General features: G+C 38.5%; 1 protein-coding gene across 4 annotated transcripts in view; it reads right to left on the minus strand.

Moving 5' to 3' along the window:
• Positions 1 to 25,897, minus strand: part of LAMA2 (laminin subunit alpha 2) — a 622,674-nt gene that overhangs the window by 108,291 nt on the left and 488,486 nt on the right. For all 4 annotated transcript variants that reach the window (XM_033235504.1, XM_033235503.1, XM_033235507.1 and 1 more), the window contains 4 exons: positions 24,220 to 24,430; positions 16,089 to 16,205; positions 14,941 to 15,104; positions 13,480 to 13,618 (listed from right to left, as the gene is read on the minus strand). In XM_033235504.1, coding sequence (XP_033091395.1) covers positions 13,480 to 13,618; positions 14,941 to 15,104; positions 16,089 to 16,205; positions 24,220 to 24,430 — 631 coding nt within the window. The remainder of the gene's footprint in view (positions 1 to 13,479; positions 13,619 to 14,940; positions 15,105 to 16,088; positions 16,206 to 24,219; positions 24,431 to 25,897) is intronic.

Genomic DNA, 25,897 nt, shown 5'->3' on the forward strand with positions numbered 1-25,897 from the left:
ACCTGTGGATAGGAGCTACCCACTGTGTGTCTCCCCTCTGTTGAGGGTGCTGCATGGATGCTGGGATTACCTGCCTGTGGAAAGGAGCTACCCATTTCGGCCTCCTAAGAGTTGCACTGTCACTCAGTAAAGCACCTCTTTACCTTGTTCACTCTCCAGTTGTCTGCAAACCTCATTCTTCCTGGATGTGGGACAAGAACTCGGGACCCCCCCAAATGGTGTAAATGAAAAGAGCTGTAACACAACCAGGGCTGAAACACACCCCCTTCCCCAGCTCACCATGTTGACAGCAATGAGCAGGAGAGAAGAGCTGCAGCCTTTTGGTGAGCTGAGACCTAAGGGCTCCCTGAGCCAGGGCTGTGAGACCCTCTTTCAGACTGTGGTTCCTGGCATCTCCAAGTTCCTGGGTGCCACTGCATTCCCTGGTGCCAGTGGTGGAAACCACTTGTAGTATGTCTGGTTCAGCCACAGCCTCACCCGGAGCAAGGACCTGGAGCTGCCCAGTCCATTGCAGCTGGCACACTTAGCTGTGCACAGTGGCTGGACCCCATGCTCACTCACACACCCCTCGCCACTCTGCCCGGAATCACCCTTGGCAGGCGTGGGATCCAGCCCAGGAGCGGTAGTGTGAGCCAAGTGTAGCCTGCCAGGCTGAGTGGGCGGAATGAGCCCAGTGGACCTGAGCAAAACTCAGGCAAAGGTGCTACCGGCCGCAGAGGTTTCTAGCTGGTGAAGCAACACCTCAAGGATCCTGTGACGTCAGAAGTTCCCATATACAAGCCCCCACATGCTGGGGCTGTGCAGTCTGTGGAGTGCCCAAAGGGTCTGGCCCTGGGCGATGGAACTGGCCAGGAAATGGCTCACTATGCTGTGTGTTCTGACATATCTAGCCCAGTGGCTACATAACTCCCGCCAAGACTGCATGAGGTTCCCAAGCATATCTTTCCCATGGAGAAAGCAAAATATACAGTAGGAAAACAAATAGCTCCTCAGAAGTATAGATAAATTAATTTAAAGTTTGAATTCTGAGAATACTACCAAGAGACTAAGTAAAATAGAGTGACTGTGTGGGGGAAATTGGTGGGGAATAAAACTATGATGGAGTAAAGAGAAGTTGATCAAAGAAAGTGTATAATTTCAGCAAAGAAACCTTCCCTTTGGGCAGGGTTGGCACTCTTTCCTAGCCACACCACCATGGGCCTTTTATTTTCTTTTTGTGTGAGACAAGGTCTTGCTCTGTCATGCAAGCTGTAGTGCAATGGCATGATCTTGGCTCACTGCAGCCTTGACCTCGCAGGCTCAGGGTCCTCCCACCTCAGCCTCCTGAGTAGCTCAGATTACAGGCATGTGCCACCATGCCTGGCTAATTTTTGTATTTTTAGTAGAGATAGGGTTTTGCCATGTTGTCCAGGCTGGTCTCAAACTCCTGGGCTCAAGCAATCTTCCCACCTCAGCCTCCCAAACTGCTGGGATTACCGGCATGAGTTACTGCACTCAGCCACCATGGTTTATTTAGATAGTTTCTGCTCCTCAGTCGTTTTCAGTTATTGTACCCAAAACTTGCATTATAGGGTAAATGCCAGCAAGGAGGTAGAAAAAACTGGGAGAAGGCCAGGCCTTGAAAAGAACAGGTAAGGTAGAGAATGAGAGTCCGTTGTGAGAATAAAAAGGAATAATTCACTGCAAGTTATTTTATGGAACAGAATACCCCTTCTCTCCTGCACAGAGCAACTGGCAATAAAGCATCAAATGCCTCACTGACAAAAAATCAAAGGGAGTCCTTTAAGGCATCAAATGGCTTCAGAGAAGGGACTTCTGTATTCTGCTATGGAACAATTATGGACATAGATAAAATGTAAAGACTATCACAATATCAAAGTTAAAGAGGTAGAAGCTGAGAGGAGGAGGAAAAAATGAAGCTAAAGGGAAGAATGAGGACATAAATAGCTTCATCTTAAAGAGCACAGAGTCTATCATTTACACAGGAAATAACGCCCTCAGTATATTAGGTTAAAAAATGAAGAAACTAAACATAGTAATGTACCTATATTGGAAAATTGATGGGTGGGAAAATGTGATGTGATATTCTCTGAGTGAACTACATCTCCCTCATCATAGCAGTAATTAAACAGATAATGCCCCACTTAATTAAATACATGATAGCACAATAATATTACTAAGAGAGGTAGTAAAAGAAGAACTATTTGAAAGATTTAGAATGGTTGATCCTGGAGCTGCGAGCTTAGTTGAGAGAAAAGTTAGGTCAGGGGATTGTTGCTTGCAATGATCAGCCTCTGATCATTTAAAAGAAATGAAAACAGGCATGCATCATGAATTTAGAAAAAGAAAGAAAGTCAGAACCTCTTGTTGGTGTAAAGGATGAGGGTTGTTGTTTCATTTCCAGACTCATTTTAGACCTATTTTCTTTGTTATTTTAGAACAGATTTTATTGCAGGACTGATGTTCTATCTCCTCTTAGGTTCACTTTAATTAAAATATTTATGATTTTAATTAAATGATTAGATATGATTAGATTAGATATGATATGAAATTAATATGATTTCATATGATTAGATATGATTAGAAATTAATACAGACACCTCTGTTCCCATCATCCATATCTGGCAAATGTTAATGTTTTACTGTATATTTACAGATCTTTAAAATATGTACATTTGAATTGAGTTTTATAATGTTTCATTTATAGCTTCTCTTTCTAGTTAAATAACTGGCCTATAGTTTTCTTTGTAGTACTGTCCTCTGTAGGGTTTGCCATCAAGATTGTATCAACCTCATAAAATAAGCTGAGGAAATTTTTCTTCTTTTTTTATTCTTTGGAACAAATTGCATAATGGGTCCTTGACATTTTTGAACACATTGTCATTTTGCTGTATTAACTACCGATTCAGTTTATTTAATGGTTATAGTTCTCAGGTGTACTCTTTCTTTTTGAGTAAATTTTGCTCTAATCTTGTTGTTTACTTCACCTAAGTATTCAAATGTGTTTGAATAAAGTTGCTCATATACTCCAACGTATCAATTTTTATTTTTCAATCTATACTGCATCTACAGTTATGATCCCCTTTTCATTCTTGATCCTATTCATTTGTGTTCTCTCTCTTTGTTTGCTTAATTGTTCTTGTCTTCTGTTTATTTGCTAGTTTATTCTAGAATCAGCTTTCTGTCAACCCTGTCTAATGCTTTTCCTTAGGTCATTAATTTCTGCTTTTATTTTTATTTCTTTCTGTGCAGTTTTAAAAACACCTTGAGCAGAAACCGTAGATAATTAGTATCAGTTCTTATCCTTTCCTGATATCTGCATTCCATACTACATTTTCCTGTTGGTAGCACTTTATTTGCACACACAAATTTTGAGGTGAAGTTTTATTTCCATTCTGTTATTAAGTACTTTGTAAATTTAAACTGTTTTTCCTCAAACCATGGATTACTTTGAAGTGTTTTTTATTTTAAAACTTTTTTGTCAATTGTTTTACACCAATTTCTAATTGTATTGCATTATGATAAGAGAATGTAGTCTAGATGCTATTGGATCATTAGGATTTGCTGATACTTGCTTTGTGATCTAGATTGTGGTCCTTTGGTTTTTTCATGAGTTACTTCATATAATGGGGCATGTAGAATTAATTATCTAGTTGATATAGAGTTCTATAAGGCCATTAAGTCATCTTGTTTAAGGTACTTTTAATATCTGTGTCTCTTTGCTTGACCTATCAATTTTTAAGAGAGATATGGTAAAATCACTCCCTATTATACATATGAAAACGTTCTTATTCTGATGTATTTATCTTTATTTATCCATAGGCTTTGTTATTATGACCTTGCAGGCTAGTAATTTTTTAGTCTTCCTTCTTCCTTTTATTCTATCATGACACTTTCTTAACCCCTAATAACTCTTTTAAAAAATTAAAGTATTCTTGATTGCTATTAATAGTAGCATACCAGCTTTCTTCTGGTTAGAGTTTCCATAGTGTATCTTATCTCTCGTTTTCAGTCTTTCTGTTCCCCTAAGATTTGCGGTATTTGTGTAAGTCATATATAGACGAATGCCTTTGTTTCAGACATTTTAATTCAATATGAAAATCACTGTTACCTGTCAATTTTAATGTTTGCATTTGTTATGAAGACAACTTGAAGCAGAGATAGTTAGTGCTCATCAAACATCCTATGTGCCTCCTACTTTTCCAGGCCTCCCTTACAGTTAGCTTGGGGTACATGGCTACTTCTGGTCAACGACTTAGACCAGACGTGGTCCAGGCCACATGAGCCAATATGGTAGGGGCTTGCATGTCTCTTCCTTTTTTTCTCTTCCCTGCCTTGGAGGCTACATGGTATGGTGTCACTACAAGATGTAAACGGTGGTATAACTCACATTGGGTTGTGATGTGAGACATAAACTTGAATTATGTCCATCATGTGAGATTTCAGGGGTTATTTCTTGAGGTAGCTGGTGATAATTACCCTGACTGTTGTATTTGGATTTAATTCCATTATGTTTTATATTTACGATTTGTTTCTGTTTTTCTATTTTTTTGCCTTTTACAGAACTGATTGAAAATTCTCCTCCCCTTCACACTTCTTTATTTTTCTCTCTCTGTCTGCTTGTTTGGAATGTTTAGCTGTTTGTGATTGTTAATTTATATCCACTTGGCTAGGCTATCGTACCCGGTGTTTGGTAAAACAGCAGTCTAGATGTTGCTGTGAATGTATTTTTTAGATGCGATTAACCTTTCAGTCAGTAGACTTTGAGTAAAGCAGGTCACCCTCCATGATGTTGGGGAGCCTCATCCAACAGTTGGAGGCCTTAAGAGGAATTACTGAGGTCCCCTGAAGAAGAAGAAATTCTGCCTCCAAACTGCCTTTGGATTCAAGACGGTAATTAATTCACTATTCCCTGTAGCCAGACCCCACAATCTCATGAGCCAATTGTTTAAAACATATATATATCTATATCTGTGTATATATACACTTCCAATTTGTTCTGTTTCTCTGGAGAACTCAAATACTGTCAATTTTATTTTTCTATAATTTTCTTCAATGTTTAATACATATTCTTAGTAAAAACTAAAGTTAATTAGCTTTTTACTTTCCTCCCCAGAATTCAAGAATCTTAAAAACTTTTATTAAATAATGACTACCTGCCCCATTTTCCATGTCATTAGTCTCTTGTGTTTTAGTTCCACTTTGTTTTTAATTCCACATGTTTAATAATTATTATCATTATGCTTTTCACAATGCTTACTTAGATTTGTATACAGTTTCTATCTTTTTGTTTACTTTTGCCCCTTTAATATCCAAGTTCTTTATATTTTGTTCACATATAATAAAAGTGAATTTTATTATAGTTCAGTGAATGAAGTGTATTTATAGCAAATGAAGTGTATTTGTAGTATCTCAGTGCTTCTTATCAGTGTCTTTCCTCCTCACTGATCTGTCACTTAAGAGTAAAGTTTCAAAAGTCCTGTTTATTCCTTAGACACCTAACCCCATCGCAAGAAAAAGCTCTTTTTGAGGTTTCTGTGGAGTTCTTACTCTCCTTGTATTAGGAATGAACACTGGGAAATTTGCCATAAGAGAAGTTCATATATTTAAGAATATTCTCTTTCTGTATGGTATTATTTTGTCTAGGCTTCTCCCCTCTTCTTCACTTTGTCTAAAGCTTACATCTTGCTTACACAGCACGATTCTTTACTAACCTTCCCACTATCGTTTTTCTACAAAAAAAATGCATTATATCTAAACTCCCCTCACTTTCTTCCGTATTTTATATTATTTTTCCTAGAAATGCCTACAAAAGGCCTGGTCAATGTTTTTTAGAATGATGGTTCCCAAGAAATATGGATACTTGTAGTAAGTGAGAGAACTTGAATTTGGAGAATAAAGAGGAAGACCACATTGCGCGCTGGAGTTGAAGGCCAGTGTGATTGTAAACTGTATGTGTCACCTTGACTGGCTATGGGCATCTAGATTAAACATTGTTTCTGGGTGTGTCTGTGAGGGAGTTTCTGGATGAGAGTAAAAGAGATTGCCCTCCTCAATATGGTGGTTGTGCATCACCCAATCTCTTGAGGGCCTGAATAGAACAAAAAGCAAAGAAAGGAGGAATTCCTTCCCTTTTTTTCTGCCTTATAGATTGAGCTGGGACATCTCATCTCATTTTCTCTCTAGTTCTTGAACTGTGGTTTATACCATCAACTCTCCTGGCTCTCTGGCCTTTGGACTCGAAGTGAACTATATCCTGGGTCTGCAGCTCACAGCTGGGACTTTGCAGCCTCCACAGTCATGTAAGCCAGTTCTTCATAATGAATCTCTTCTTTCCGTCTATCATCTAATCTATCTATTATCTATCTATCTATCTATCTATCTATCTATCTATCTATCTATGTCTCTCTATCATCTAGCAACCTATTATCTACCTATCCATCCATTCATCTGTCTGTCACTTATCAATCCATGTATCTATTTATCCATCTCCTAATAGTTCTGTTTATTTGGAGAACCCTAATACAACCAGCATAAACTTTTCCCAATTTCTAATGAAGATATAACTAAACAAATTGAGAAAGGAAATTCAGGATTAGAAGATATTAAGGAACATTGTGAGTGTATGTGTGTGTAAGAGAGACAGAGACAGAGAGAAATTTTACAAAATGACAGAGATTGCAAGGTGAAGAAGAGGATCAGAAGAAAGTGGAGAACTCCACTTGCCATGGGAAGTAAAAATGTCATTCTTTTTTTTTTTTTTTTGAATTCAGTATACCTAGAGAGGTTGAGGACTGCCTAAATTTTCCACATCAAAGTTAAACTAGGACATTCCATTGACTTGGAGAGAGGGAGGAAAGGAAAGAAAGAAGATAATGTTTCAAAACAGGTGGCGATTATGTGATAATTTTCCACCATCTTTAAGAATCTGAACTATGGAATTCATTCTACATTAATCTTATTTTATTTGTTTGTTTGTTGTTTGGATATACCTGATTGAAAAGCATAGCATCTAAGACATTTCCAGTGGAAATGGGCACAGGAGGACCTCGTTTCCTAGTACCACTGAAAGTGTGCTTATTGCCTCTGGTGGTCATTCCAAGGAGCCAACATCATAGAAAATCTATTCATTCACTGTGAGGATTAATATTAAGAGTCAACTTGATTGGATTGAAGGATGCAAAGCATTGTTCCTGGGTGTGTTACAATGGCCCACTTATTGAGTGACCTGAAAGGCTGCCAATTTTGAGTGGGCTCTGCAACAGGTCCAGGCTGCTGTGCCAACTGCTCTGCCGCTTGGGCCATATGACCCAGCAGATCTAATGGTGTTTGAGGTGTCAGGGGCAGACTGGGATGCTGTTTGAAGCCTTTGGCAGGTTCCCATAGGTGAATCACAGTGGAGGTCTCTAGGATTTTGGAGCAAGGCCCTGCTATCCTCTGCAGATAACTACTCTCCATTTGAGAGACAGCTCTTGGCCTGTTACTGGGCTTTGGCAGAAACTGAACGTTTGACTGTAGATCATCAAGTCACCCTGCAACCTAAACTGCCTTTCATGAACTGGGTCCTTTCTGCCTCATCTAGCCATAAAGTTGGGCATACACAGCAGCCCTCCATTGTCAAATGTAAGTGGTATATACATGATCAGGCTCAAGCAGGTCCTAAAGGCACAAGTAAGTTGCGTGAGGAAGTGACTCAAATGCCCATGGCCTCCCCTCCGGCCACCCTGCCTTCTCTCCCCGAGCCTGCAATGATGGCCTCATGGGGAGTTCCCCATGATCAGTTGACAGAGGAAGAGAAGACTGGGGCCTGGTTCACAGATGATTCTGCAAGATATGCAGGTAGCACCCAAAAGTGGACAGCTGCAGCACTACAGCCCCTTTCTAGGACATCCCTGAAGGATAGTGGCAAAGGGAAGCATTTCCAGTGGGCAGAACTTTGAGTAGTGCATCTGGTTGTGCACTTTGCTTGCAAGGAGAAATGGCAAGATGTGTAATTATATACTATTTTGTGTGCTGTAGCCAACGGTTTGGCTGGATGGTCAGGGACTTAGAAGAAGCATGATTAGAACATTGGTGGCAAAGAAATCTGGGGAAGAGGTATGTGGATGGACCTCTCTGAGTGGTCAAAAACTGTGAAGATATTTGTATCCTATGTGAGTGCTCACCAACGGGTGACCTCAGCTGAGGAGGATTTTAATAATCAAGTGGGTAGGACGACTCTTTCTGTGGACACCACTCAGCCTCTTTCCCCAGCCACCCTGTCATCGCTCAATGGGCTCATGAACAAAGTGGCTATGGTGGCAGGAATGGAGGTTATGCATAGGCTCAGCAACATGGACTGACCTGGCTGTAGCCAAAGCTGAGTGTTCAATTTGCCAGCAGCAGAGACCAACACTGAGCCCTCCATCTGGCATCACTCCTCAGGGTGATCAGCCAGCTACTTGGTGGCAGGTTGATTATATCAGACCTCTTCCATCATGGAAAGGCAGAGGTTTGTCCTCACTGGAACAGACACTTATTCTGGACATGGGTTTGCCCATCCTACACCCAATGTTTCTGCCAAGAATACCATCCATGAACTCACAGAATGCCTTATCCACTGTAATGGTATTCCACACAGCATTGCCTCTAACCAAGGCACTCACTTTACAGCTAAAGAAGTGCAGCATTGGACTCACGCTCATGGAATTCACTGGTCTTACCATGTTTCCTATCTTCCTGAAGCAGCTGTATTGACAGAATGGTGGAATGGCCTTTTGAAGTCATATTTACAATGCCAACTAGGTGACAATACCTTGCTGGACTGGGGTAAAGTTCTGCAGAAGGCTGTGTATGCCTTGAATCAGTGTCCAAAATACGGTACTGTTTCTTCCACAGCCAGGGTTCACGGGTCCTGGAATGAAGGCATGGAAGTGGAAGTGGCACCACTCACCATCACCCCAAGTGACCCACTAACAAAATTTTTGCTTCCTGTTCCCACAACATTATGTTCTGCTGGCCTAGACATCTTAGTTCCAGAGGGAAGAATGCTGTCACCAGGAGATACAACAATGATTCCATTAAACTGGAAGTTAAGATTGCCACTTGGCCAATTGGGACCTTCCTACCTCCATGTCAACAGGCTAAGAAGGGAGTTACAGTGTTGGTTGGCAATTGACCCAGAATATCAAGGTGGAATCAGTCTACTATTCCACAATGGAGGTAAGGAAGAGCATGCGTGGAATACAAGAGATCCCATAGGACATCTCTTAATATTACCATCCCTTGTGATTAAGGTCAACGGGAAACTATAACAACCCAATCTAGACAGGACTACAAATGGCACAGACCCTTCCAGAATAAAGGTTTGGGTCACCCAACCAGGTAAAAAAACCATGACCCGCTGAGTGCTTGCAGAAGGCAAAGGGAATACATAATGGGTAGTAGAAGAAGGTAGTCATCAATACCAGCTGTGACCACATGGCCAGTAGCAGAAATGAAGACTGTAATTATCATGAATCTTTCCTCTTTATTCTGCTAAGAATATATTTGTGCATGTATACACTTGTACTAGAAAAATATCTTCATTTGCTTTCTTTTTCCTTTATCACGTGACATAAAATTTATTGACTTCATATCAGCATTTAAGTGTTGTTAACTTTATGTAATAGCATTTAGGTTAAGGATTATTGTGCATCTGATTGTACAACGGATAGCTGTGTTCTGTTAGGTATAATTATGACATTATTATTATCTTTATTTGGAGATTATGTATGATTTCAGGAGATGTGTATGGTTTCAAGTTGACAAGGGGTGGACTTGTGATGATTAATATTGAGTATCAGCTTGATTGGATTGAAGGATGCAAAGTATTGTTCCTGGGTGTCTCTGTGAGAGTGTTGCCAAAGGAGATTAAAATTTGAGTTACTGGACTGGAAAAGGCAGACCCACCCTCAATGTGGGTGGGCACCATCTAATCAGCTGCCAGTATGGTTAGAATAAAAGCAGGCAGGAGAAAGTGGAAAGAGCAGATCTTCTGACTCTTCCAGCCTTCATCTTTCGCCCGTGCTGGGTGCTTCCTGCCCTCAAACATCACACTCCAAGTTCTTCAGCTTTTGGACTCCTGGACTTACACCAGTGGTTTGCCAGAGGCTCTCAGGCCTTCAGCCACAGACTGAAGGCTGCACTGTCAGCTTCCCTACTTTCGAGGTTTTGGGACTCGGACTGGCTTCCCTGCTCCTTAGCTTGCAGATGGCCTATTGTGGGACTTCATCTTGTGATGGTGTGAGTCAATATTCCTTAATAAACTCCCCTCTATATACACATCTATCCTACTAATTCTGTCCTTCTAGAGAACCCTAATACATTCATCAATTTTAAAAATCTGATCTGGTAGATAATGTAGGCTTTGAGTTTATCTATGACCTGGAAATGTTTTAAAAACATCTAATTCTCTGTTATTTTAGAGTCTTATAGGATCAAAGCCACTAAGATTAGAAAAAATTACTGGATGTCCATATTCCATTTTGATTCCATTTTATGAGTGACGTATCTCTTTTCTCCTTTTCCTTGCACCCTCTAGAGAAGTACAAAATGAGATATTTTCTTGGAGATTATATGTAGGAAAACAAATGCTTTATAGTACTTTCCTCGCCCAACATCAATAGAAAAATAGTATTTGTTATTTCATGATGTCTAAGTTCTTAAAATAATATTTCATTCTGATTTTTTTTTTTTTTCCTTTTTTGAGACAGAGTCTTGCTCTGTCGCCCAGGCTGGAGTGCAATGGCCGGATCTCAGCTCACTGCAAGCTCCGCCCCCCGGGTTTACACCATTCTCCTGCCTCAGACTCCCAAGTAGCTGAGACTACAGGCGCCCGCCACCTCGCCCGGCTAGTTTTTTTTGTATTTTTTAGTAGAGATGGGGTTTCACCGTATTAGCCAGGATGGTCTCGATCTCCTGACCTAGTGATCCGCCCGTCTCGGCCTCCCAAAGTGCTGGGATTACAGGCTTGAGCCACCGCGCCCGGCCCATTCTGATATTTAAAGAAATTATTTATGCAAGACAAGTAGCTATTACTCTTTACAAAATAATACTGCACTACAAACAAATCATATTAGCTGTCTCCTGCTTATAAAGGATCCACTTCCTTCTCACTCATATTTTCCTTTTAATGTGATTCTTGATTGTCTATGTGTGTTTATATATAGGAAGACAAGTAAATTTTTAAAAAATCAAAGTTGATTTTAAAGTATTGTCTTAATTATGCTTGGACGTTATTTCTATCATTTCTTTGTTTCTTTTCTTATGGTATTTTCAATGCTTTTTTTCTTTTTTTTTTTTGAGACGGAGTCTCGCTCTGTTGCCCAGGTTGGAGTGCGGTGGCCGGATCGCAGCTCACTGCAAACTCCGCCTCCCGGGTTCAAGCCATTCTCCTGCCTCAGCCTCCCGAGTAGCTGGGACTACAGGCGCTCACCACCTCGCCCGGCTAGTTTTTTGTATTTTTTAGTAGAGACAGGGTTTCACCGTGTCAGCCAGGATGGTCTCGATCTCCTGACCTCGTGATCCGCCCGTCTCGGCCTCCCAAAGTGCTGGGATTACAGGCTTGAGCCACCGCGCCCGGCCTCAATGTTTTTTTTCTTCTCAAATTATCTGACCTCCATTTTCTTCATAGTGGTCATTGGTTGCTTTTTTACTTGACCTTTTCCTTTTCTCCTGCAAATGTATAATTTGTTTCTTTGTTTTTCTTTTTAAGTTATTAAAAACATTCTTCCTTCTTTATAGGGCTAGACTCAAATGGGTAGAGGACTCTTCTATATTGTTATGCTTTGAACTCTTTTAAACTTAATAATACACTTAATCTCATTCTTCTCTGTTGATCTATAGCTTACATATCAGATCTTATATTTATGGGATGTTAGTCCTATTTAGATAATTACTCAACTTAATATTTTTCAAATATATTTATTTTCCAGCAAAATAGAACTATATTATATTGATTTATTAAAACTAAAATTTTATTTATTCTGCTTATGAAAAAACATTCCAACAAAATTTCTGGGACAGATCATCTTTTTCTTTTCTGATAGTCGTTTCATGAATCAGTGATTCTCTATAGCACTTATTTTGTAATTTTTCAGACATATTATTTTTAAATGATTGTGGAAAGAGAGAAGGAATAATGATAACTGCAGACATGATGTAATGCACTACAACTCACCATCACTCTCTGAGGTTGGTTAGCCTACCATGCATAAGCATGGGTGGTAAGAAGTAAGTGCACACTTTATGTTGGTAAAAAATGATTTTTCCTAAAGGTATTAAATTAGGGTAAAATTAAACAACTCCTTAACATAAAATGTTACAATAAATGTATAAGGATGAAGCAATTACTATAGCAAATTTTTACTGGTATAAAAGATTATGAATAGGCATAAAAGGTGTCAGTTATAATGAAAAAATTCACTCATTCATTCGTAAGTGCCTACTATTTGCCAGGCACTATTTTAGGTGCTGAAAATAATCATACAATAAAATAGGTGAAATGAAAATGGTGAACTTGGAAATTAGGGTCTTTAAAATAGAAAATTATCTATCAGAAGATGGATAAAAATTTAGTTTAGATGTGAAAAGTAGATTCATTTTGAAAGGATAACTGAACACAGAAACACTTCTGCAATGATCATGCCACTATTTTGAATAAGAAGTAAACAGAACATACATCATCAGCAGAGCTCATTCAAGAGAAACCAAAAACAGTACTAATTGCTCATAGAATGTGATGTTTCATTATGACCACAAAATGAACCTGCTAAGCCTGTGGTATCTCTAATATCCCTGAAATCCTAGAAAGCATTTTTGCCCAACACTGGAGCAAAGAAAATGTTGATCGGTTTCTTTAACACCATTGCTTATGTGTATTTAACTCACAGTCAATGTCCAATCAGGTTTCTCCCCAGAAAAAGTCTCATGTGTTTGGTAGGTTCTATGTGAAGCAAAATAAATAAATGATGGTTCTAAACATTTTATTCAGGAAGATTCCTATGAGATTTTTTAAAACCTGAAATAGTACTACCAACTTTTCTTCAATACAATGTATTGTACAACAATACAAACTTTCATGTGTAACTAACTTGTGTGTGATTATATGCAATGGTTTTTTTTTTTCTTTTTTACTAATGATACTTGAGACAATGGTGATAAAATTCCCTATCCAGAGTGTTCTCTTTGCCTCTTTTATTATGTGAGTTGGTAGCACGAACTTTGCTTGGTGTCTGTAATAATTTTAAGACCCTAACAGTGGTAGTGGGTGACTGATGAAAGAGTTCCACTATAATTATAGCATACCGAGAATTTATTTTAGGTAAATTTTAAAAGAGGTCTTCAAAAATAACCCAAAACAAATATGCCAATTTACTGGGATTTTCTAGACTGACTTACATTTGAAAAATTCAAAAAGGTTGACTTCCATTCCCAGCACATGTGCTATTTGTTTCTTACCAGTTTCGTAGCTTCATGTGCAAGATCTTTGGCTTCTTTGGCAACTTTCTCAGCTTCATCAATATAGTCCTTAATATTGCTGTAAGCTTTGAAGGCTGCAGTGGCATTGAAGGAGATGTTTTTAGCCTCATCAAGGATTCTGGTGGGATGATTCAGAAAAAGAATGTCAGGGCACTCAATGGTACTCAAGTGAAGAATGTCCTAATTACTAAGAAATCTGGCTTCCAAATGATCATGGCCAATATATCTATGACAATTCCAAATCATAGTGAAGTATCTCCTTATTATATTGTCTTGTAGTTTTCTACAACCTAAACTTATATTTCTAAATAATTCAACTATGAAATACTACCAACATATCTTAAATACCCATAGCATCCTCCAAAAGTCTCTGCAACCATGTGCTGTAGCAGGTGTGTGATATGAGACAATTTTTTATTTGTGAAGCATGCTGTGAGATTCAGAGCACTTCTACTACTGGAATTAATTTCACAAAATCTTTCTGGGGTGGGTGCACTTCCCAGAGGAGACCAAATGAATTTCAGAAGGTTAAATGGCCTGTTTCAGGCCAAATGACCAATACGTCCCCAAGTAAGGACTTAGAACTTGGGTCTGATGATATATCTAGCTTTGTGTTTCATCTCCCACCCACCCTTCATTATAAAGTGGCAAAAGTTTGACATAAAATAAAATGGTAATGCATATATTGTCCAAGGTCTTCAAATATTAGTATATTTTCTTTGTAACAGTAAGTATTAAGTATGAAAAAAAGCCTTGCATGTGATGTAGATTTATTTGGGCAAATTATTCTTGGGGCTAACAGCACCTCTATTAATTATGACAATCTCAAAATTGTGGGAGAAGCATATCAGTTATACACAGAAGGCTGTTTGTAAGCCAAATATACTTTCCTCTTTACTCTCCCTCCTATGACCTATGTAATAATCCCAGCTAGAATAAACTGCTATTTTACAGTAGAAAATGTAATATCTCTCTCGGAGCTTAAAAGAGAAAAAAAAGACTTAAATGCTATGTATGGGACCACATTTTCAAAAGTCACCCTTTTAACAATAAATTGTTTTGATTGCATTAGAAACATAAAACTGAAATTTGAAACAGAATGTGTTTTTATATGTTATTTAAAATGCTAATAAGGCAACCACTGTGCTTTCTAATAAAGAACAGAAACTCATTTTTTCTAAGTGTAGCCTAGGGCCATACTTGAATATTAAGCCTACTAAGCCATATTTGAATCTACTTGTAACTCAGACTTTGATGCTGTTCTAGCAGAACTTTGCCCAGAACCTCCTAATTAAGCCCGTCCACAGAAAAGCCATATAGCTAGTGTGTTCATAGTTAACAGAAATCAGGATTTGAAAATGATTCTGTACCATTTATGCTAGTCAAAACCTTTGGACAAGTATCAAAATACACAAACATTTCCAACAACAAATGACATACCCATCAAGGACAGCAGATGAGTCATTCAACTGAGCTGCGTGGCTCTCAGCCTGGGACACCTTCTCTGCAAGCTTCCTGTCCTTTATTTCTTGGGAGAGGTCATCTATTTTGTTGTTAAGCTCCTCAGACATAGGTGGCAATTTAGTTTGGATGTCTTCAACATACTGATTTGTAGAGAAGAGGGCATTTTAAGCAAGTGAATTCAAGCCTCCTCTCTTTTACTAATTTCTCTATGAGACATAACTACACGTTTGTTTATTTGTTTGTTTATTTATTTATTGAGACAGAGTCTTGCTCTGTCGCCCAGGCTGAAATGCAGTAGTGTGATTTCAGCTCACTGCAACCTCCGCCTCCCAGGTTCAAGCAATTCTCCTGCCTCAGCCTCCTGAGTAGCTGGGATTATAGGCGCCCGCCACCAGCCCCAGCTAATTTTTTGAATGTTTAGTGGAGACGGGGTTTCACCGTATTGCCCAGGCTGATTTTGAACTCCCGAGCTCAGGTAATCTACCCGCCTCCGCCTCTCGAAGTGCTGGGATTACAGGCGTGAGCCACCGCGCCTGGCCCAAATGTTCAGTTTTTAAATGAAACTTCAAACTTACTAACATAGCAAAAATAATAGAGAATTAAAGTCATTATTTAATGAAATAGACTAGGAAATTTAAGAAACCAACTTACACCAAGAAAAGCCTATCTATTTAAACAATGCCACTTCATAGGTATACATATCATTAGGATCTCTTAGGCCATTTGCATTTCTATGACCACATATCACTCTATGTAATGCATTATACATTACATGTTAAAAGCCTGTTTGTAAATTTACATTTCTCTTTTAACTAATGTTATATAAATATTGAAGCAGATTGTAAGTGCTGCTCTAGGAACAAGAAATGTCCTTCATCGCTGGGGACAAAAACAGATTTGTGTGAATGTGTGAGTACCCTCACACAAACACTCGTGTCCACTGGGAGAACAAAGTGATATTCCAGTTGTCACCAATAGATAGGCATGGTCACAGCAGAATAATGCAAAAATAATTTTATCTCTACAGGAAAACAAATACGAGTATTTGCTTATATTACTGAGCTTTCTCATAGGCTCCCATTTACTCATTACCATTTCTCTTTTGAGTTCTACCAAATACTCACATCTATGATGGAGTTGATTTCATCTGCAAGACGGTTGGCTTCATCGAGTATGTCATTGCCCTCTTTTAAAGTGTTCTCAATTTGTCGTTTCCCACTTTCAACAGCCTCCTTCTTTTTCTGTAGACCATTACGAACAAGACATCAAAACTGCGTTTTCGTAACATCCTACCTACCCCTGTATTCCTGACTTTCCTGAGCTGTTTGAATAAAAGCTTGGCAAAAAAGGTACATCATGTTGACAATGTGGCTAGATGAGAATAATATAAACTACTTAGCCAGTCCTTCAACAGTTCTTCTATGTAGAGGCTTGTACAGGTTATTTCTCCTTCTCATTGTGAGAAAGTCATCCAAGCAAAGAAAAGTTATGCAATACTAGTTGAGGAATTAAAACTACTTTAAAAGAAAGATGGAGTATCCATTTCTAACTAAAATGTAAGTGCTGAATAGTTACATTGGTACTACATATTGAGTTCTAGAATCTATATACAAATGAGTACTTTGTGAGCATAAACATAAGCAGATGTATTCAATGGGAGTTCTGTGAAATTTGAAGTGAGATTTTTAAGGAAACTTAGGGAAAGTACTTTTTAAGAAATAGAGAAGCTATCACGTGGAAGAATCAACCTAATGGACTGTTTCATGGGAGAATAGATTATAATTTTTCTTTGGAACATATAGCTTGTCTCGAAATTACATGAAACTCAATCCTGGCCTAGAAGAGTAAAATTAATGAGAGACAAATATTGCTATTTCTCCATTTGGGGCATTTTTTTAACTTATTTTATTCTTTGTACTTTTGATTCATTCCTATTCCTGAAATCACCATTCTACCGATAGATTTAACTGCATCAATTATAATTTTAAGCTTTGACCACTTATAGGCTTTTTCTATAAACAAGAATGCTAATCATTTAGATCTCAATATGTGCCAGACAGTTTATAAGCATTTTATTATTCCAACTCTTTGGATCCTATGTTGATCACTTTTTACATATGTGGAAAATTGAATAAGTAAAGGGCAGTGGTCTGAATGTTTGTGTCCCCTGATAATTAATATGTTGAAATCCTAATCCTCAAGGTGATAGGATTAGGAAGTGGTGCCCTTGGAGGTGACCAGGTCACGAAACAGAGACTTCATAAATAGGATTACTGTCCTTATAAACGAGACCTGAAGGAGCTTGTTCATCCTTTCACCATGTGAGGACACAGTGAAAATGGTGTCTATGTGAGGACACAGTGAAAATGGTGTCTGTGAACCAGAAAGTGATCCCTCATCAGACATCAAATCTGCCAACACTTTCATCTTGGATTTCCCAGCCTCCAGAACCATAGGAAATAAATTTTGATTGCATATAAGTCACTAAGTGTTTGGTCTCTTGCTATAGCAACTTAAATGAACTAAGACATTAAATGATTTCCTTAAGGTAAAATAGTACAGTGTGGTTAAGATTTAAACCCCTGTCTACTTAATGATAGATCCTGGGTCCTGGACTATGAAAATACTATCTCTTCTATTATAGAAATCACACTTTTAAAATTTGCACTGGGCTGGTGCTAATTTCATACCCTTCTTTCCTCACCTTCACCAACCAATTCAGTATGTTGCCAGGTACATACATCTAGTTCCTGCCTCTAAGCCTTCGCACTTGCAGATCTTCCCACTATGTGCTCTTCCTGCTCTTTGACTTGTTTCCTTCCTCCATTTTGGTAACAGCCACTCCTCTGATTACCTATCTAAAATAGCACCCATCCTTGTCTCAGTCAATCTTTATATACTAGGGCACAGTGATTAAAAGCTACATCCAAGTGACAGCCCTCCTGGTTTGGGATCCCAGCTCTGCTCACTCCTAAGCTATGAAACTTTAAGGAAGTAATTTAGCTTCATATAAAATGTTTAGTCCCTCCCTACTCAATGTGCAGCCCATTCACCAGCAGCATCAGCGTCACTTGGAAGTTCATTAGAAATGCATAATCTTGATCTGTTCTTAGGAACTACTGACTTAGAATCTGAATTTTAACGAGAACCCCATGAGATTGATAGACATTGTAAAATTAGAGAAGAATTAGCTTGAAACACTGCCTGGCACACAGTAACACTGTAATTTTAATTATTATAATTACCTTATTTTGTTCTTAGAACTCATTTATCTGAATTATATTCTATAGAGTGGTCAAAAACTATAGAAACATAGATAATATTATTTTCTTTTTTATATAGATTGATTCATCTTGATTACTTTTGCCAGGAGTTGCTAAAAACAAAGATTATGAAATAAAGATCAGAAATACCAATGCATCACAGATACATGTACAGGGACTAGCAGAAAGACATAGCCTGTTGAACTATACATTGTTAATGAAGGACAACACATTGAATGTATTATGCAATATCTGCAACATACCATGTATTACATATCAATAAACAATTTATGTATATCAGCCCATGCATCCAGACATTATGGTCATATCTTATACTTGTTTATTGGTTTAGTGACTGTCTCCTGCACTGTAATACAAATTCCATAAAGACAGTCTTATGTACCACTATCTCTAGTACCTAGATGAGTTTCCTCAATAAATGTTTTTTAGTAAATAAGTGAAAATGGGTCAGGCATGGTGGCTTATGCCTGTTATCTCAGCACTTTGGAAGGCCGAGGCAGGTGGATCACCTGAGGTCAGGAGTCCAAGACCAACCTGGCCAACATGGTGAAACCTTGTCTCCACTAAAAATACCAAATTAGCTGGGTGTGGTGGTGCATGCCTGTAGTCCCAGCTACTCGGGAGGCTGAGGCAGAACTGCTTGACCTGGGAGGCGGAGGTTAAAGTGAGCCGAGATCGCACCATTGCAATCCAGCCTGGGTGACAAGAGCAAAACTCTGTCTACAAAAAAAAAAAAAAAAAAAAAAGAAAGAAAGAAAAAAGAACATGGAGTCAATTCCTGGGACTTGTGCTGGTGACACTTGGCTCATTCAGCTACTCCCATAACCAATTCAGGGGAGTAGTGATATGTCATTCACTCTTCACAGACAACAAATGTAGGAACAATCCCAATGTTCCTGATTACAGTGTCCCTGATTACAAGTCATATCTTATCTTCCAAGAGTTTAACATTCTTTTACACAAATGCCAATTTTAGCCCTTAGCTTTTGTATGAACTGAGTTAAAGTATAGCATGTACAGAAACACAAGAATATTTTACAACGTGGCTTGCTCGAATTAATGGATCTAGGTAATTTAAAATGCTGTGCCACTGGAAACAGGGAGAATATTTCCACACGTGTTAATTGAAGAGCTATGTATATTTTGATTTCAATAAAGTAGTGACTTAGAATCTTTTGTAAAAGCTCTAATTGAGTCACTTTAGGGAGTTAATTATCATGCAAAGATCAAAATGTGCTTCTTATCATACTCAATCAGAAATGATGATCAAGAGGTTAAATACATGTTTTTTTTTTTTTTTTTTTGAGATGGGGTCTCGCTCTGTCGCCCAGGCTGGAATGCAGTGGCGTGATCTCGGCTCACTGCAAGTTCCGCCTCCCACTTCCCGGGTTCACGCCATTCTCCTGCCTCACTACAGGCACCTGCCACCATACCCGGCTAAATGTTTTTTTTTTTTTTTTTGTATTTTCAGTAGAGATGGGATTTCACCATGTTAGCCAGGATGGTCTCAATCTCCTGACCTTGTGATCCACCTGTCTCGGCCTCCCAAAGTGCTGGGATGAGGTTAAAGAAATTTTGGAGGTGTCTTATTTTCAGATTAGATACTGATGGGTTCCAGCTTTGAACCAAGGAAAGATGGAAATTTGGAGCTCACAAATATTGATAAAAGTATAGAGTATTTGAGTTTGTTTTATGCACTTCATTTACTGAAAAGAAATCTGTTTTGCCTTTGCTAGATACTGTTCTAGGATTTGGGGATGAAGTGAGGAAGAACATGTGTTCCTCACGGCTTGTCTGGAGGAGAGATAAAATGAATGAGTAAATTAATGTATAATATATTCTTAAAGAAAGATTAGATGAGTACAATAAAAACAAAGAGAGGGACAGATAGAAAATGATGTACCGTATAAAATACCTAATATAGGAAACTTAGAGTATTTAAGAAACAGAAAGAAGGCCTACATATAGGGAGAATTATTCTACAAAAAGTATGGCATAAGTATAATTGCTCAATGATTCTCCATATCCAGTGGATCTTCATATCCAATGTTTGGACATGAAGGTTGATTATATTTCTACATTTAACTTGTAATCAATTATATCTTAATTGATTCCAGAGCTTTGCAAATTGAACATTTTCTTTTTCTTTTTCTTTCTTTCTTTATTTTGTGGTGTGTTGAGGTGGTAGATTCTTCAGGAACCTGGGAAAGCTCTCTTACTGTCTATTCTTGTTTTCTTTTCTTTCTTTCTTTTTTTTTTTTTTTTTTTTTTTTTGAGACAGGGTCTCACTGTCATCCAGGCTAGAGTTCAGTGGCATGATCACAGCTCACTGCAGCTCAAACTACTGGGCTCAAGCAATCCTCCTACCTCAGCCTCCAAGTAGCTGGGACCACAGGCATGCACCACCATGCCTGACTAATTTTTGCATTTTTCTATAGAGATAGGGTGTCACCATGTTGCCCAGGCTGGCCTGTGTAATCTTTATGTAGCAACTTACTCTTTACTTGATCCGCACTGCCTTCTTTGGCAAGGTTATAATGGTAGATTTGGGGTTAGACTGTTCAATACATATTCTTTTGCTTCACTAAATTATTCATCTTCTCTCCTGCCTGTGAGGTCCCCAGTTCCCTTAGCCCTCTCTCTATTGCTGGAAATGCCTTTCCAACTCCATCACCATCTAGTAGCCTTTTATGATCTGGCTCCAAATTCCAGAGCCTTCTCTGCTACAGACTTTTACATAGCTTTTGAAAGTTTTTCTGCTATACTGAAAACATCTTAAGATCACCTTACACTTCCGAAGCTCTGGCTGGGGTTCCTGCTGCTCTGTCTTTCTTCCAGTTCCTCTCCACTTCTGCTATAATGCTGTCATATTTGTGAAACTTTTGCTGAATCTCCCAGTCAATATTATCATAGTATTACATAGAGTGAAAGGTTAACATATCTGAATTTTTCAGAAGATTGTAAGTTCTTTGAGGCCAGGAATCATTTCTATTCAACCTCAAATACCCTGGTTACTGACAGTACCTTGATATGGTAGGTACTTGACAGACATTTAGATAAATATTATTTCAGCCTACTTTTCTAGCCTAATATCACACTATTTTCCAATACAAAACCATTTCTTCAGTTTAAGTGGACCACTCAAATTCTGCAACATTTTATTTTAACCCATAACTGCAATATTTCAATTGCTTCCTATAGCTGTCAGGATAAAAACCAATTACTTAGATTAGTCTCACAATGCGATTCTCTTGGAACTGAAGGTCTGCGCTCTGCCTATCTTTTCTGTCTTTCTAGCCCTTCAGTCGTTCAGATGCAGTCTTCTTTCTAAGCCTGTCAGACCACTGAACTTTCCCCCAAAATGTCCTTTTCTTTCCTGCATGCCTTTGTATATGTTTTTCCCAGCTTCTGGAATGTTCTTCTCTTTCTTCTTCTGTGGCCCAGTGCTTAACCTTTAGGATCTAGCACAAGTGTCAGGGCCTCTACAAAGCTCTTCCTAAACTCAAGGGTGACTTAGACTCCCTCCTTTGCTTACCCCTGTGACAATTATGGTACTGTATGGAGTGATTTGCTTATGTGTACCTCCCACTAAATACAAGTTACTTGAAGTAATCAGAGATGGTGTTTTATTGTTTATACCAGTGGTTCTCAACCTTGAGGCTACATCTGAGTCACTGGAGGGATTTTTAAAACACAGATTTCTGGGCCCCATTCTCAGAGTTTCTGAGTTGATCACTTGGGGATGGGGTCCAAGAATTCATCTTTTTGAGAAGTTTCTAGATTACACCGAGGCTGCTGCTCTGAGGGGCCTCATCATTGACACAATCAATTTTGGTGTCTAGCATGCTTCCTGAATGAATTAGAGGCTTGATAAAATTTTTAAAAAGAAAATTACATACCACCTTAAAATAAATAAAAAGTTTTTGAGTTGGGTCTTCATTATATCACCTTCATTGTGGGCACAACCATAAGATAGTTATTTATTTAAAATGCAGCTTATTATTCTATCAAAGAGATGTAATGCACCAGTTTTCTTCAACCTGTATAGGCATCAGATTAGCCCAGGGAGAGTGTTAGAATATAGACATGGGGCCACACCCCAGACCAGCCTACACAGACTCTCTAGGTGGGAGCCCATGAAACCTGTTGACTTAACAAACACTCCACGTGATTTTCAGCCATTTTGGCAGCAACCATGGTAATTTAAGCAACCATAAATAATCTAGGCCTTATTCATATTAATTCAATTAGTTTATCTATTTCATCCAGTAACTTTTTAACAAGCCTTTAGTTAAGTGTGGCACATAAAATGAAAATCCAAAAAGGTCCACTTAGAATTTCAATACTGACTATACATAAGCTCCAGGCATTTGTAGGGGTGCCCAAGAATGATGACTTCTGGTTTTAAACATCACTAAAAGAAATGAATAGCTAAAGGTACTATTGACTGTGCCATATAACTCTTCTTGAAATATTTCTCAAATACTTACTGTGCTTTCCACACAGGTAATTTTCATTTCTCAAACTGTTGCCATAAAATAGAGAGGTGCACCTTCGGGTAAGTCACACGGCTGGTGTGTCACTGAGCAGGGTGAATCATGCTGGAGCCTGTGATAGGACAGTGGCCCAGCATCCTGCCTCACAGGAGGGAGCTTTTTCTGGAATACTGCTAGCATGTCAGTAGACTCCAAATTAGTTAGGATTAGGTGCCTCAGCTAAGAAAAGAAGTGAGCCTCTTCAGTCTTCTACCAGAAATGACAAGGCTGAGTCCCAGAAGACAGACCCAGAAATAAAATATATTTAAAAAAATGTAATTCATCCTCTTACTACTTAATCCAAAGGAAAATAGAAATAAATAGATTTTTAAAATCCTGGTTCATTTTATTCAATTGTTACTGTCATTCAACAAACATTTCTACATACATGCTGTATGCCCGGGGGTGTTGAGTTACTGTTGTAGGTGAAATTATGTGTTAGAAGACGTATAGGTCTGCTGCTGTTTTCTGACCTGCTGGAGTCGGATACTTTGGAAACAGTAAAGGCAAATTTGTCGCTGGGGAGAAAGTTGTTGTTGTTTAAATATTAATATCAAATGCAGGTTTCTGCTGTTATATGTGCTGAATTTACTCTTAGGAAAAGTGATTATTTACTATGTTACGATTAAGAAAGAAAATGAAAAGAAGAAGAAAATAATAATGGAGGAATCTGTTTTAGTTCTAGTTCCATCAGCACTCTTAAAAAGATAGAGGCTGCCCATAATTTCTTGAGTTGAGAAATAACTGTTATCTGTGTGGAAAAGGAGGAGAAAATAACCCAGACCTGATCCGTTCCTATTAGTCCCTTTTAAAAGATCATTTACGTAGAACACAGTGCACAGAAAAAGGGGAACCAAACATTTTCCAAGCTCTAGTCTCAATTCATTGAGCTATTTGTCATGTGCTTAGATTGAATTTGCAAGTGTAGGGAACTTCTATGATCTTTGGCAGCAAGATCTTTGAACAAGGTCTGTGAATTAGTTTGGGAAAGCTGCAAAATAATATGATAGGAATATGTGAAGATACCCCACCTGCTATAGTATAATGCACTCATTGTAGATTTGGGGAACCAATGCTTACAGATGTTCATTGACTTGCCCAATTTGTATGTCTAGTTAAGTGGCACAGTTGTCACTGAGACCAAGGTCGCCTGACTCCCTGTAAAGAACTTCTTCCACTGTATCACAGTGTTCTTAAATATCTTCAACAGTTTAATTTATCAAAATTTTATTTGATATTTTGAGCAATGGTAACTGGTCATTAAAAACAAAACAAAAAAAGTCATTTCTTGTTCTGTTTCTTAGAAGTTTCCTTTCAGAGTTGTCACTTTTGATCTTTGTAAATGTGCATCAAGTAGAATAGTCCAGCCATGTTCAACACTGCCCCCACAGTCCCCAACCTTCTGAGATTAAGACAAAAGTGCTCCTAAGACTCACCTCCAATGTAGTCATGTTTTTCTGGTTTACTGCAAATAAGCGATTAGCTTCTCTGATTTTATTCGTGGCTTCTCTCAACAGGTCCCAAGCATCATCAACTTTGTTTTTGTAGTCTGCCAGTTTTTCTCGGAGATCCTTCTCCATTTCTTCATTTTTTCCCCGGGACTCTCCAAACAGCTTTTTCACTTTTTTCAGAAGGCCTTCTGCAGCTCTGCAACCACCCCAGCCCAATGATAAACAATGAGCTCATGTCACTGCCTTAGGGTTTATTGGTATTAAACCACATTACAAAGAGATACTAACATGAAAAGAATGAGAAAATAAGAAAACATGTAAAATAGATTCACTTGTGCTAAATCAAGTTGAAAACTGGTACTTGAGACCATTTATAATTAAGTAAAATAAAAGCAAAACATATTTTTAAAAAATCCTTTTAAATTTGTAAGTAAAATGACATTTTGAATCAGAAGGGGTCTCATGTCATCCTGGGAATCTGATTGATGAAATGAGTTTTATGAGTTTTATGATTCAGTTCACGTACCAAAATCAAACAGTCCACCTGTTTCATCATACTGAGACCTGTTCTCTATTACTTTGAATGTAATGATGAATATTGGTATGTTTGCTTAGAAACTGTGAACAGAATTCTAGGTCATTGTCATGCTAGTAGAATAGCATGATTTTAATCTACGTTTCTTTTTCTTCCAACTGACTGATCTGGAAGTTTTTCTGTGTTTAACTTACCTAGTTTTTCTAAAGTGATAATTTCCAAGTCATTCAGAAACTCTAAATACTTGAAAGACAGTAATTCTCAAACTAACGTGCCTCAAAATCCCCTGAAGGGCTTGTTAATATGTGGTTTGCTGGGTACCATCCCCAGAGTTTCTGATTCAGGAGGTCTGGGATGGGGTCTGACAACCTGTATTTTTAACAAGTTCTCTGGTGTGCTGATATTGCTGGTTTAGTATAAATTATTTAACTATTAATAATACTACCACTTTGAAGTTAGCTGACTATGAATGTAGAGATGTATCTATTTTATTGAGTGTTATCACAAAAGTTCTTTAGCATGAGTAAAATCCCTATCACTTTTACCAACCCTCACATTCCCAATTCTTATTTGAAAGTATTAGATGTTTATTATTTGATGACTTTTCTTTTCAGCTTTTTTTTTTTTTTTTTTTTTTTTGAGGCGGAGTCTCGCTCTGTGGCCCAGACTGGAGTGCAGTGGCCGGATCTCAGCTCACTGCAAGCTCCGCCTCCCGGGTTTACGCCATTCTCCTGCCTCAGCCTCCCGAGTAGCTGGGACTACAGGCGCCCGCCACCTCGCCCGGCTAGTTTTTGTATTTTTAGTAGAGACGGGGTTTCACCGTGTTAGCCAGGATGGTCTCGATCTCCTGACCTCGTGATCCGCCCGTCTCGGCCTCCCAAAGTGCTGGGATTACAGGCTTGAGCCACCGCGCCCAGCCATCAGCATTTCTTAAGATGATAAAATGTATAGGTTGGCCAATACAGGAATGGTAAAGCCATTACTTTGTATATCCAAAGGTATTTTTGTTAAAACAAAAATCAACTGATAGTCCAAAAGTCCCTAATGCAGGTGATTAACAAAGCAAGCTCATTAGCCTAATTACAGAAGGGGCAACACCAGAAAAGATCATTTACTTGATTATATGTA

This window comes from Trachypithecus francoisi, unplaced genomic scaffold (assembly GCF_009764315.1).
Source record: "Trachypithecus francoisi isolate TF-2019V2 unplaced genomic scaffold, Tfra_2.0 Lachesis_group15, whole genome shotgun sequence".
NCBI classification, from domain to species: Eukaryota; Metazoa; Chordata; class Mammalia; order Primates; family Cercopithecidae; genus Trachypithecus; species Trachypithecus francoisi.